General features: G+C 57.4%; 1 protein-coding gene across 1 annotated transcript in view; it reads left to right on the top strand.

Moving 5' to 3' along the window:
• Cpamd8 (C3 and PZP like alpha-2-macroglobulin domain containing 8) overlaps nt 1–13,407 on the top strand; it is a 76,722-nt gene that overhangs the window by 23,040 nt on the left and 40,275 nt on the right. The window contains exons 11-17 of the mRNA XM_047531901.1: nt 18–245; nt 2,515–2,685; nt 3,513–3,641; nt 8,296–8,485; nt 9,812–9,984; nt 11,313–11,462; nt 12,558–12,719. Of these exons, the coding sequence (XP_047387857.1) occupies nt 18–245; nt 2,515–2,685; nt 3,513–3,641; nt 8,296–8,485; nt 9,812–9,984; nt 11,313–11,462; nt 12,558–12,719 (1,203 nt within the window). The remainder of the gene's footprint in view (nt 1–17; nt 246–2,514; nt 2,686–3,512; nt 3,642–8,295; nt 8,486–9,811; nt 9,985–11,312; nt 11,463–12,557; nt 12,720–13,407) is intronic.

The raw sequence follows: 13,407 nt of genomic DNA, 5'->3' as shown, positions 1-13,407 counted from the left end.
GCCTCTCCTCCTTCTAGATCCTCGGCTCCCAGGACTTTGACATCTGCGTGAGGGACATGATCCCAGCAGGTGTTCCTGAGCACTTCCGGGGCAGGGTCAGCATCTGGGCCACAGTGACCAGCACGGACGGGAGCCAGGAGGTGGCCTTTGACGACTCCACCCCTGTCCAGAGGCAGCTGGTGGACGTCCGGTACTCCAGGGACACAAGGAAACAGTTCAAGCCAGGCCTGGCCTACGTGGGGAAGGTACCTTTGGGGAACATGCCCGGGTCTCCTCCCACTCCTGCTCCCCCCACCCGACAATGGAGACCGAGCTAAAAACAGGCGCTCTGGTTACACTGGCATCCTTTGCCTTTTGACACCGGGATGCTTTGCATTTCCTTCATTTGGTGTTGACTTTTTAAACATTTTTGTTCAAAGCTAAGACGCGTTGGGTGCAGTGGCTTACACCCGTAACCCCAGCAACACGGGAGGCTGAGGCGGGAGGATTGCAAAGTTGAGGTCGGCCTCAGCAACTTAGAGCCTGTCTCAAAATTTAAAAACTAAAAAGATCTGTGGGTGTCGCTCAGCGGTAGAGCACCTGTGGGTTCAATCTCCAGCACGCAAAATAAATAAATGAATAGAATAATAAAACCAAGACACCATCTTCCACCCCGTCTCCTGCCACTGGGGGGCCTTTGGGGTCAGGAACACATGGAGCTGTCCTACTTGTGCCAGCAGTGTTCCCGGAACCCTCCTGAGGGACCTGCCCAAGGCTGCTTGTATAGTGGCCTTTTATTTGTAGGTGGAAAGCCTGCGCTCTGAGCAGCAATGGAGACGCAGCGTAGTGGGTCCACAGACCAGAGCCGCCCTCACTCAGCATCCTCGCCGAGTGCGATGCCGTGTTGTGTGTGCTGGGCTTTCCTTTTGTTTTGAGCCAGGGTCCTGTTAAGTTGCCAGGCTGACCTTGAACGGGCTCACAGCCCTCCCGCCTCAGCATCCCGAGGGCTGGGACCCGCGTGCTTCGCCACGCCTGGAGATACGCTCTCCGTTTCCAGGACTGGCAGCTCAGTAGGTTTGTCGACGCCGGCGTTACGCCACAGGGTTCCAGGGCTACCAGGCCACCAGCACGGGAGTGTCCAGTTTCCTGTGGTCTCACCTGCAGGACCACTGCATGTATGTGCTCTATCATTGACCCCGAACTTAGGCAGTGTGGGGACGGTCATTCTTGAACCTATGCCACTAACCTGCCTGTTGAATGTTTGTTTATTTAAAACATTTTTCTTTGTAGTTGTGGGTGGACAGCGTGCCTTTATTTTATTCATTTATTTTCTTGTGGTGCTGAGGATCCAGCCCAGTGCCTCGCACGTGCTCGGCGAGCGCTCTGCCCCTGAGCCCCAGCCGCAGCTCCTGTTCATTATCTTTAGTCCCTCTAAAGCAGTGCCTTTTCTTATTTAGATTTATTTTGTCCCCTGGTGACCTAATGTCAGAGTCCCCAAAAGACAGGTCCCCTCTGTTCCTGAGACAGATTGATCGCAGTGGGGAAGCAGTACTCCCACCCACCACGTGATTCATTTGCACAGGACAGTTTGAGGTGGCCAGATACCGTGGTACTTATTCTAACTGCTAATGTGGGTCTGTGTCCCCACGACAGCTATGGGGCAGGGCGACGGCAGAGCCCAGTGTCACTCAGGGGAAGCCCGCCATGCCCTCACGCCTGCCTCTGCTGCCCACACCCAGAAAATACACATTGTATCAGTCAGTTTTCTGTTGTTATAATGAAATACCTGAGGCTGCATACATAAAGAAAAAAGGTTTTTGGTTTTTTTTTAACATCACAGTTGTAGAGACTAAAAGCTCAAGATCAGCTGGTCTCATCCATTCAATAAAGGCCTCCTGGGCTATGCCCCATCATTGTGGTTGGGGCTGGAGAGATGGCTCAGTGGTAGAAATACTTGCCTAGAATATGTGAGGCCCTGGGCTCAATCTCCAGCCCTGCAAAAGAAAACAACCCACCGGCCATCACTGTGGATGGCAGCAGCATGGTGGGAGCGCACGTGCGTGGGAGAGATCTCACAGCAAGACTCCGTGGTACCAAGGGGTGGCATCCAGGGTCTCTGGCATGCTAGGCAAGTGCTTTACCACAGAGCTGCATCCCCAGCCCGTTAGAATTTTATACTTAAAGCCAGGGTCTTGCTAAGTTGCTAAGGCTGACCTTGAACTTGCGATCCTCCTGCCTCAGCCTCCCAAATCGCTGGGATCAGAGGCGTGTGTCCTGTGCCAGTTGAGCTTGCTCTCCTCTTTGGAGAACTAACTCTGGGTCCCAGGAGAAGGGCTTTGATCCCTCCTAGAGATCACCCCCAATGATCTGACCCCTCCACCCGGCTCAGCTGTGGCTCTTCAGGAACCTCGTGATTCCCTGTGACTTTCAGGACCAGGTGGTCGGTTTCTGCAAAGCAGCCAGCGTCACCGTGGAGACGGCATGGGTCCCCGTGGCCAGTGCCACCGCCCTGACCTGTTTGATGACCCCTTCCAGGTGGAGCTGTCCTACCCGGACGGCAGCCCAGCGGAGGGGGTGACAGTCCAGGTCAAGGCAGAGCTGATGCCGAAGGACAACATCTACACCAGCGAGCTCGTGTCCGAGGGTGGGCTGGTGCGCTTTGCAATTCCCTCCATCCCCGTGTGGGCTCAGCACGTGTGGCTGGAGGTGGGTGAGCCCCCGACCCTGGTCGTCCAGCCGTGGTTTAGTGCTCCCCTGGTTGAGGTCCACAAGCGAGGGGGACAGAGAACTGCCACCCCAGGGCAGTGTGGGAGGGGCAGGGGGAGGGCCTGGCTCAGTCTCTCCAGGTGGACCCCTGGCCGTGGCCAGACCTGCAGGAGCTCTGGGGTATGGTGGGCTGTCAGGACCCACCATGAGCAGCAGAGATGCCCCGTCATCTGGGGAATTCCAGGGCTTTGTCCCCCAGGAAGCCGGGGCCAGTCTGGTTGGCTCTGCATCACATGGAGTCTCGGGGCGCCTGAGGCTTCCCTGCCTGCCAACTCCACCCTTTCAGCAGTAGGTGGCAGAGGCCGGCTCAGATCCCTAAGGAGCAAATGTCACACGGTCGCCCCGGCCTGTGGCTTGCAGGCGCAGGGCCACAGACTCCACCTGGAACGGGGTCCTAGCCTGGGGCGCCATCCAACATGGCTGCTCCCCTGTGTTGATTCTCCAAGGGGATTTTCCCCTCCAAGAAACCACGAGGGCGATTAGCAAGCTCAAGAGTGGAGAGAGGGGCTTTTGCAGGCCGCTCGCGGCAGGGCTGTCTTTTGGAAGCCAGAGGGGCTCTGAGCCCCTGCCCAAGCTGATACCTTTGGCCGGCCTTGGACCTTTGCTCCTGGGAGCCGGGGGAGAATGGGCTGGCCACGCTGGACCCCAAAGGGAAGCGGGAGCATGAGAGTCCTGCTCCTTCCTGGGCAGGGCAGGAAGATGCCCTCCCAAGACCCCCTTCAGAGGTGGGGTGCCCTGACCTTGACCAAGTGTCCCCTGTTCTTCAGACCAAGGTGACGGCGCTGAACGGGAAGCCGGCGGGGGCCCAGTACCTGCCCAGTTACCTCGCCCTCGGCAGCTGGTACTCCCCAAGCCAGTGCCACCTGCAGTTACAGCTGCCCTCGCGTCCCCTGAAGGTAAGGTCTCCAGGAGCCCCCTTCCTGGTCCAGCACACGTGAGCCCCCCCGGGGACTGGACACTGAGGCCAGCGGGGCAGGGGCTCTCTGCCCCTCGCAAGGGCAGATTCCACGGAATGAATGCACCGTCTTTTATCCTGGCCCTCGGTGGTGACCCAGGGATACTGCCGTGGGCACCCCTTGTGACTCTCCTGCTGGCGTCCTCTCGTGCAAAGGCTCTGGGACTTTCCCTGTCCAGAGACTTCCAGACAACCAGGCGCACAGATGAGCCGAGTTTAGCGTTGAGTCTCACTGGGTCTGTTGTTACGCAGTCCTGAGCGAGGGGCGTGTAGTCTTAATAAACATCATTAAATTAATAGGCTTAATTTTTTAAAAACTTTTTCAAAAAATATTTTTAGTTGTGGATGGACACAATGCCTTTGTTCTGTTTATTTAGTTTTTTATGGGGTGCTGGGGTTCCACCCCAGGGCCTCCCCGGGCGAGGCGAGCGCTCTCCCACTGAGCCGCCACCCCAGCCCAGTGGACTTACTTTTTAAAGAGGATTTTCAGGGTTAAAAGATACTGAACAAATAGTATCAAGAGTTCCCTCCAAGCGACCTCAGGGTCCCTATTATTGACCTCCTGCCTGAACGGGATGCAGTTACAGTGATGAACGGGTATTGGTACGTCGTTACTAACTAACTTCCGCAGCTTACCTGAGGGTCACTCTGATGGATCCTGGCAAATGCCCGACGCCCTGTCTTCACCACGGCAGTCACCCCCTGGAGTCCCCAGGCCTCCAGCAGTCTATCCCCGCCTGATGGGCCAACCCCTTGTTTGTCCTGCCTTTTCCCCAGAATGTCATAGAGTTGCATTCGCAGCATTGGCCTCCTCAGATCGGCTTCTGCCACTTAGCAAGGTGCATTGGTGGCTTCTCTGTGTCTTTGGTGGCTTCGGAGCTCATTTCTTCCTGTCATTGAATCGCGCCCCCTTGTATGGATGCTGTGCAGTCGATTGTCATGTCGAGGGACATGTGTGCGTGTGTGTGGGTGTGCACGTGTGCATGTGTACCTGCATGTGCATACGTGTACACTGTATTTGTGTCTGTACATACGTGTGCACGTCTGTGCTCATTTCTGCGTGTACACATAGCTCCCCCTGCCTACTGAAGGACACGTACGCTTCCCATTCACCTCCGTGGAAGGTGGGATAGATACACGGCCAGCCCTCTGTATCCATGAATTCTGCATCCAGGGCTTTACAGATCCAGCAAACCGCAGACCAAAGTATTTGGGGGGGGGGGGCTGGGGTTGTGGCTGGGTAGAGCACTTGCCTAGCACGTGTGAGGCACTGGGTTCCATCCTCAGCACCACATGTAAATGAATGAACATAAAGGCTTTGTATCCATCATCCATCTACAAGCAAATATATATTTTTTAAATATTTGGGGGGAAAATGCACCCACACTAACCACCTACAGACTTTTTTCTTGTCATTTTCCCTAAGCTCAGCATACAGCTCAGCAACTGTGTACGTGGTACTTACGTTGATTAGGTTCTGAGTACTTTGGAGATGACTAAAGTCCACAGGGCGTGTGAGTAGATTCCGGGCAGATCAAATGCCATTTTATACCAGACATTTGAACATCTGCACACTTGGTCATGGGGGTCCCCAAGGATGCTGAGGGACGAATCTGTGTATAAGGATATAAATCCTTCCATGGAAGAGTGAGAAAGCATGTATTTGTATGCGTGCATGTGTGTATGTGTGTGTGTGTGTGTGTGCGCGCGTCTGTGTCTGTACGCAGACCGTGTCCCTAGTGGGTGGATGGACGTATTGGTGTAGATGTGTGTCTTTGTATGTGCGCACGTGTGTATACTCGTGCCTGAGCGTGTCCTCAGGCAGATGCCAACGTTCACGCCAACGTTCCTGCGTACATTTAGGCGTCACCCTCTGTTACCCCGGTGGCCTCGGGAGCCCCAGGCTGCCCGGCGTTGCCGGGCTGCGTTCCTGGCGGGGCCTCCAGCGGGACCGCAGCCCTGGCCTTGGCAGAGGTGCCGCTCCTGATGGAAACCAGTTGCCTCCGCGGCCGCCCAGCCAGGCGTCCACAGACCCTCCCGCTCCTCTTCTGCGGGTGGAAGACCCACGGGGCGCAGCTCCCAGCAGTCGGGCACCCAGGGGTTGATGGCCTTCGCGGGGATGGTAGAGAGACTCGGATGGGATTGTGCCCACTTGGTGGGACACGCTGTTCTTCCTGTAATGCTGTTGAACAGCAAAGTGGGGTGGGGTCGCCGCTGGTGCCTCCTTCTCGGGGGTAGCGAGGACGTGGCTTGGCCTTGGGATTCTGCTCTCAGGGTGTCACCGCCCCCTGCCCGATCCAGATCAGCGTGTCCCAGCATGTCCCTGCTCCCCGCGTGCTGCCATGGGGGCCAGGGCTTAGCTCCCCGGCACCGAGGGCAGATGTGCTAATGCTCTGCTGGCCCCCGGCTGTGGCCCGGGGCACAGTTGGAAGCCTCCCTCGCCCACCTCTCAGCCCGCCCCCAGCCTGCTTCCCTCTGTAAGTGCAGCTGTCCCCAACCTTCAGGGCCGCTGTGTCACCACGGAGCTGCCCATGAGCAGGAAGGTGTGAGTTCCTTCCTTCTTTTTTAACAAGACCTCAAACAGAAGGGGACTCTGCCAGGGGGACATTTATAAATCTGGAAATGAAATCGAAACAAAAATCTGTAAGGTCGATATGCCTGTCACCTAGATTTATGCTTATTAACAGTCTGCTTCTCTCCATCTATTCTCATCTATCCGTCTGTACCCATCTATCCGTCTGACTGTCCGTCCATCCACCTGCCACATTTTGTGGGCTGCAGCATTTGCAAGCAAGTCACGGCGATCACGACACTTGTGAACACTTGAGCATAATAGCTCCTAAAAATAAAGACATTCTCCCACCCGACCTCTAAGTCACGGTCACACCTAAGGAAACGATGTGAACTTGATCAGATGGTCGAATTCGCAGGTGGATTCAGATTTTCAAAGGGTGTTCTCAACACGGACTCGATGTTAGGTGTGACGGCACCATGGGCTCACACGTGTGTGCACAGCTGTGTGTGTGTGTGTGCGCCTGTGTGTGTGCGTGTCTGGGTGCTTCGGGATCAGCCGCGCGTTGCCTTTGGCTCTTGATTCCTGCCTTCAGCAGTTCCCTGGATGATTCTCCACTGTGGCTTCGTGAAGCGTCGGGTCCCGTGTGTTTCGTAGGTGACCCCACATTCTGACTTCAGTGCGGGTCAGAGCATATGGGGGACGGTGGCTCCATAGACGTGGCCCTGTTACGACGTCTCATCAGGACGCAGACTGGGGCGACCCACCCTGTTGGAGCCGATCTTATCTTGGTTTCGGTCTGGTTCCTGCCAACTCTGATAATACTGTGGCCACACTCCAAGGGTCCCCGGTTACCTCTCCCCAGCATCATGGATGATTCTGGTTCACGCTGAGCTGCCTGAGGGTGAATTGTGAGTTCCATCCTTCTTTTACATTTATTAGGCGACATTTTTCTGTCAAAAAAAAAAAAATTCCCCATCCTTGTTTTTACTGTTGCTGTCGTTGATCTGAGTCTTACGGACTTAAGAACTTTGACGTGTCTGGGACGTTGGGATTCCTTCCATCACACTTCTTTTTTAAAACCTCTATTTGGGGTCATCTTAGGTGTGCAGAACTCTGCCCATCCAGTCCCAGGTTCCTGCAAACCCTTCGCCCGCCTCCCCTGGATGTTTGTCTTTGATTTGCAAATATTTCCCCTTTCTCTGGGTTCACGTTTCACTTTCTTGATGTTTTCATTGACACGACGGAAGTTTTTGTTTCAGTGAAATCCGATTTTCCTCTTTTCTTTTGTGGTTTGTGGTTTTGGTGCCGCGTCTGACACAACCCACTGCAAATCCAAGGCCGTGCAGCTTCACCCGGGTGTTTTCTTTCAAGAGCCTTATTTTATGGATGGAGAAACTAAGTCTTGGAGAGGTGAAAGGACCTGCGCAAGGGCCACAGCAAGAATGAGACTGTGCCCTGCCCAGGTTTCCTCCTCTGACTTCCTAGGGTGACCTAGCCATCTGGGGACAGTCCAGACTGCAAAACATGGGATGCGGCAGGGGACATCTGGGTGGCTTCCCAGGCAGCCTCTGGCCTCCGCGTTGGACTCTGGTCATGCTCTACTACTCAGGGAGGTCCTGGGACCTGGGGGGCAGCACAGTCTACTGCCCACCCGGAAGTGCCCCTGAGCCTCAGGGTCCAGTCTTCATTAGGGCTCAGTGTCCACCTGACTGTCCATCCTCAAGGCTGACCCAGGCCCCCGTCCCCAGAGGTCAAACTCAACCTAGGACCCTCCCCAAGTCACATTGTTACACAGGGGGTGACTGAAGACCCCAGGCACACACTGACCCTCCTGCCAGGCAGGACACTCCAGGGGCTTAGAACGGCAGGAGCAGCAGAGGCCGCGTCCCCTGCGAGCCAGGCTGCGTTCTTGACTCCCCAACACACCACCTTGGGCTCTGCGCTGTTACCGCCTCCGTCAGCAGACTGGGCGCCAGCACCCGCGCTGGGTGGTCTGATGCGGGGCCGGCTCTCCTCCCCGTCCCTGGAGTGGGGCTGTGACGGGGCTGGGCGCAGCCTCTGACCCAGCTGTGTCCCCCAGGTCGGGGAGGAAGCCTGCTTTTCAGTGTGGTCCACGTGTCCCTGCAACTTCACCCTGTACTACGAGGTGGCCGCCCGGGGCAACATTGTGCTCTCGGGCCAGCAGCCCGCCCACGTCACCCAGCAGCGGAGCAGGCGGGCGGCCCGGGCTCCAGAGAAGCCGATTCGCTTAACGCACCTTCCGGAGACAGGTGAGTTGGGAAGGTTCCTCCTCTCTCCCTTCTCAGTCACTGAGACAGAGACAGGTGCCCTAGCAAGGAAGGAGGAGGCAAGACCCAGCCGAGGTGGCCGTCTGCTCCGGGTGGAGGGCGCGTCTCTCCAGGAGGGCCAGGAGGTCCACTGGACCCCAGGGACCCGTTGGCACTGCGTGTCCACAGGGCCAGGCAGGCCAGCCACGCGGGGTCCTGCACCACCGGCACCTCCTGCCACACTGTGCATGACGTCTCCTTGCCCAGGCTGACCCGGCTCCTGGGTCCTCCCCACCCGCGGGCTCCACTCCCTGGGGGCTTCCCATGCCCTTTCCTCTTCTGCCCCAAGCAGGGTCCCGAATCTGCCCACTGTGGACATGTGGGGCCGGGTCACTCTCTGGGGTGGGCTGTCACAGGAAGCTCAGCAGCACCCTGACCCCCACTAGATACCAGAAGTACCAGTTCCCACCCTAGTGTGACAACGTCAAGGGCCCGAGAGAGAGAGAGAGAGAGAGAGAGAGAGAGAGAGAGAGAGAGAGAATGGATGAGTAGAACATGGATGATGGATGGAACGACGGATGGGGGTGGATGGGTGGATGGACAGTGGATAGGTGGCTAAGTGGGGAGACTGACAGGATAGCACATGCCAGGTAGATTGACGGGATGCTGGATGGGCGACTGATTGGTAGAGACAGACACAGGGTCTCTCGTGCTAAGGCAGAGTTTCTCAGTCTCAGCACAATGGACACTGGGGCCTGGATCCCTCTCTGGGGTTCAGGGGAGATGTCACATCATTGCAAGCTGAGCGTCTGCATTGGGGAACACCTCAGCAGACATCTAAGACCCTTTTAAAGGGTGTGTTTTGAGGGTCTTTTGCCCCAGGGGAGAGTAGGAGGCTCTGTTCAAGTCAGCCAACGATGGCGGTCAGGTCTGCAGCTGGGCCCCGGGCTCCAGAGGGACAGGGGTGGTCTCAGGGAGGGGTCAGGGGCCTCCTGGGCCCCCGGGAAGGGTGTCCTGTGGGGCTGGGAGGGCACTGCCTGGGCGACCTGAGGACTTCGCTGCTGATGAAGGAGGTGGTGGGCTGGTCTGGAGCCAGAGGGCTCCCTGCAGAGAGGAGAGAGCCAGTGACGAGCCCCGGTCACCCTGGAGCTGGCTAGTGGGCATGGTCAGCGGGGACCGGGGCGAAGCCTGGGAAAGACCTTGCAGAGCCACATGCCAGACGTCTCCATGCGTAGGAACGGGAGCCGGCGTGGGCGCTGAAGCAAAGGCCGAGGGCCAGCGTCCCTGAGAGGCTGACTCACGGCCCACCGGACTCTTGCCCCATCTCAGAGCCCCCGCCAGCCCCGGCCGCCGAGGTCAACGTGTGCATGACCTCCCTCCGCCTGGCCGTGACCCCCAGCATGGTCCCGCTCGGCCGCCTGCTGGTTTTCTACGTGAGGGAGAATGGAGAAGGGGTCGCCGACAGCCTCCAGTTTGCAGTCGAGACTTTCTTTGAAAACCAGGTAGAGTACCAGTGCCAGGCGGGGACATGCACACGTGCCACTGGGGCTTCTCAGGGCGGTGGCTCGGGTGACACGGGGACCCGCTCCCCGCAGTGACACAGGCACAGCTCTTAGGGGTGTTCTGCCTTTAGGACTAGTCAGGCGCCACAGGATGGATGTTTTGATCAGAGACACCATAGGTACCATGGTGGTCCCGTAAGATTTTACTGGAACTGAAACATTCCTGTCGACATGGTACTATCCATATCTGCCTGATGTATCGACTCGGCACTCTGTGTTTGTAGTGATGCTGGTGGAAGCAGATCCACCGGGCTGCTGGCATTTCAAAGCACGGCACAGACAGTTGTGTACTAGGCGATGCAACAGTGGCGGTTACTGGCTGATGCATTTACTGTGTATAGTTGTTTGTTTGTTTTTTGGTACCGGGGATTGAACCGAGGGGCGCTTAACCACTGAGCCACATCCCCAGCCCTGTTCTGTATTTCATTTAGCAACAGGGCCTCACTGAGTTGCTTAGGGTCTCGCTAAGTTGCGGAGGCTGGCTTTGAACTCCTGGTCCTCCTGCCTCAGCCTCCTGAGTTGCTGGGGTCACAGGCGTGTGCCACGGCGCCCAGCTTATCCTGTAGTTTTTGTTATTATTTCAGACTGTACGTCTTCCACTTATACAAATAATTGGTTGTAAAGCAGCAAGCCCTGTGACATGGGCAGCCGCCTCATCCGCCTGGTGTGTGCCGCGTCCCTGCGGCGTCATTTTCTGCAGTGCTTGATCTAAGTCGTGTTGCTCTGTTTGTCATGGCCCGAGGAGCGACAGGCTGGGCCACATCTGTGCGCCATGTACCTCGGTGTGTAGCAGGCGGTGCCATCTAGGTGTGTGAGTGCACTCTGTGTCGTCTGCACAAGGACGAGGCGCCCGTGGACCTGTGAGCCCAGACCCCGACGTTCGGCAGGCCTGTGATGGAGGCGTGTTGCTGATGTGCTTCCAGATGGAGACTGTCTCATGCCTGTGGGGAAAGGGCCAGCTGCCCTGCCCTCCTCTGGCTCAGCCCTGTCCCCAGCACCCATGTCCCCAGCTGCAGGCCCAGCCTCCTGCCCCTCTCCCGCAGCCTCTGAAATGAGCTGCAGGTGGGCCCAGTCAGCATCGGCCTCCTGGTTCTCCCCATCCCTCCTGACCCCCTGCCCATCACATATGAACCAGTTGGATCTGGGTAGGGGGACAGGGTCGCAGCTGGACGGCTAGCCTGACTCTCCTGGTGGGCACTGGGTGGACAGGTGGGATGGAAGAGGCCTGGGGCTGGGCCAAGCTCTTATTTCCCGCTGTTCGTGTGCAGGTTTCCCTGACGTATTCAGCAAACGAGACCCGTCCCGGGGAGGTGGTGGACCTCCGGGTCAGGGCCGCGAGGGGCAGCTGCGTGTGCATTGCCGCCGTTGACCGCAGCGTCTACCTGCTCAGGTCCGGGTTCCGGCTGACTCCCGCGCAGGTGAGCAGGACTCTCCCTTGCCCTTTCCCCGCTTCCTTCCCAGGAAATGAAGAACTGCGTGCCGTGCTGTCTGGATTTGCTTTCTCCCGGGGTCGATTCTAAGGGAACCCAGCGGGAGCACCCTTGTAGCTGTGCTCGCGCATGCGCAAGATCCCGGTCCGATTCCTCGGACCTGCGGGGTGATGACCCCGGGTGAGGGTACTGCGCACTCGCCCCAGGGTCCATTGAAAATGGACGAATACCGTCAACACCCACTGCTGTCGATTGTCACAACGTGATACACAGATGGTCCCTGAGTTACCATGGTTGAACTTACGGTTTTTCTTTAAAAAAAAGAAAAAGAAAAAGAAAAAAAATCTGTGTGCGTGTGTGTGTGTGTGTGTGTGTGTGTGTTTTGTAGATGGACACAATACCTTTAATTTATTTTAAAAATTTTATTTTGTAGGGGTTGTGGCTATGGCTCAGTGGCAGAGTGCTTGCCTGGCACATGTGAGGCCCTGGGTTCCATCCTCAACACCACATCAAAATAAGTAAATATAATAAAGGTATTGTGTCCATCTACAACTAAAAATTTTTTTGTAGTTGCAAATGGACAGAATGCCCATATTTATTTATTTATTTATTTTAATTTGTTACTTTTACGTGGTGCTGAGGTTGGAACCCAGGGCCTCCCACGTGCCAGGCAGGGTCTCTACCACTGCCCCACCACCCCCGCCTGCGCTTACGGTTTGTCAGTTTGGGGGTTGTGGGAAGCAATACGTGCCCACTAGAAATCGTACTTGAAGCTGTGAATCTGGCTCTTTCCCTGGCCGGTGACCGGGGTCAGGTCCTCTCTCACTGCAAGGAGCGCGGCTCCCAGCCAGCCCCGGGGTCCCGGGCCGGTACGCCCTGGGCTGAGCCGGCTGCTTGCAGGTTCAGTGATAGATGCATTTTGGACCTGTGGGATTTTCAACCTGTAGTGGGTTTGTCAAGACGTGAGCGCATGGGAGGTCAGTGACCGCGTCCCCGTGACAGGAGGCTGCGCCACCCACGACAACCTACCTGGCTGGAAATGGAAACATCGGCAGATGCAGGCCTGCCCGCTCTCGCCCGCAGGTTTTCCGGGAACTGGAAGACTACGACGTTTCCGATGCCTTCGGTGTGTCCCGGGAGGACGGGTCCTTCTGGTGGGCGGGGCTGACGGCTCGACGTCGCCGGCGCTCCTCTGCCTTCCCGTGGCCCTGGGGTGTCACCAAGGACTCCGGATTTGCCTTCACCGTAAGGAGAGGTGGCCTCGTCCTTCCACACAGTCTGAGCCCCACCCGTGTGGGGACAGAGAGAGGGTCTGGGGGTCCAGAGATGGGGAGGAGCCCACGCTCCAGACCTACCTATTGCGGGACTCTCCCTCGGGGGCACAGCCCTGAGGGGCAGAGCTGCCCAGACACGCGTTGCTTAGCGACAGGGATAAGTTCCCAGGCCGTGTCTTTAGGTGACTCCCTCATGGTCTGGGGGCTCACACCCCGAGGGTAGGGTGCAGCCGGGCTCTGGGTGTGTCCGGCACCGCTGTCGCGCCTGGGGCCACGGTGACCAGAACAACCTGAGGTTAAACCCAGCACCCGGGCAAATGATGCCACCGAGAGACACGGCCAGTAAGAGGCGGGCGAGGCTGCGGTCCCCTGGCGGGGCATTCTGTGGACTGCCACCGTGTTTACAAGTAGACCGAGCCCGAGCTAAAGTAACAGTCCAGCGCGGTCAGCACACGATCCCGCAGCGCCTCGGCTCAGCCTGGTACCCAGCGGCGTGCGCTGCAGGAAGCTGTGCGTGCTGCGCTCTTACGCGGCGGGGGCACGGCAGCTTTGCTTGCCCGGACCTCGCGCACAGGTTACGCACGGCAGGACGTTGAATGGTTACAAGTCCCGGTCTGAGGGTGTTTGGCCCACTGTGGGCCAGACTGTTCTGATGTGGT

The sequence above is a fragment of the Sciurus carolinensis genome, chromosome 17, assembly GCF_902686445.1.
Source record: "Sciurus carolinensis chromosome 17, mSciCar1.2, whole genome shotgun sequence".
Classification (NCBI taxonomy): Eukaryota; Metazoa; Chordata; class Mammalia; order Rodentia; family Sciuridae; genus Sciurus; species Sciurus carolinensis.
This window is presented reverse-complemented; position numbering and strand designations above follow the sequence as displayed.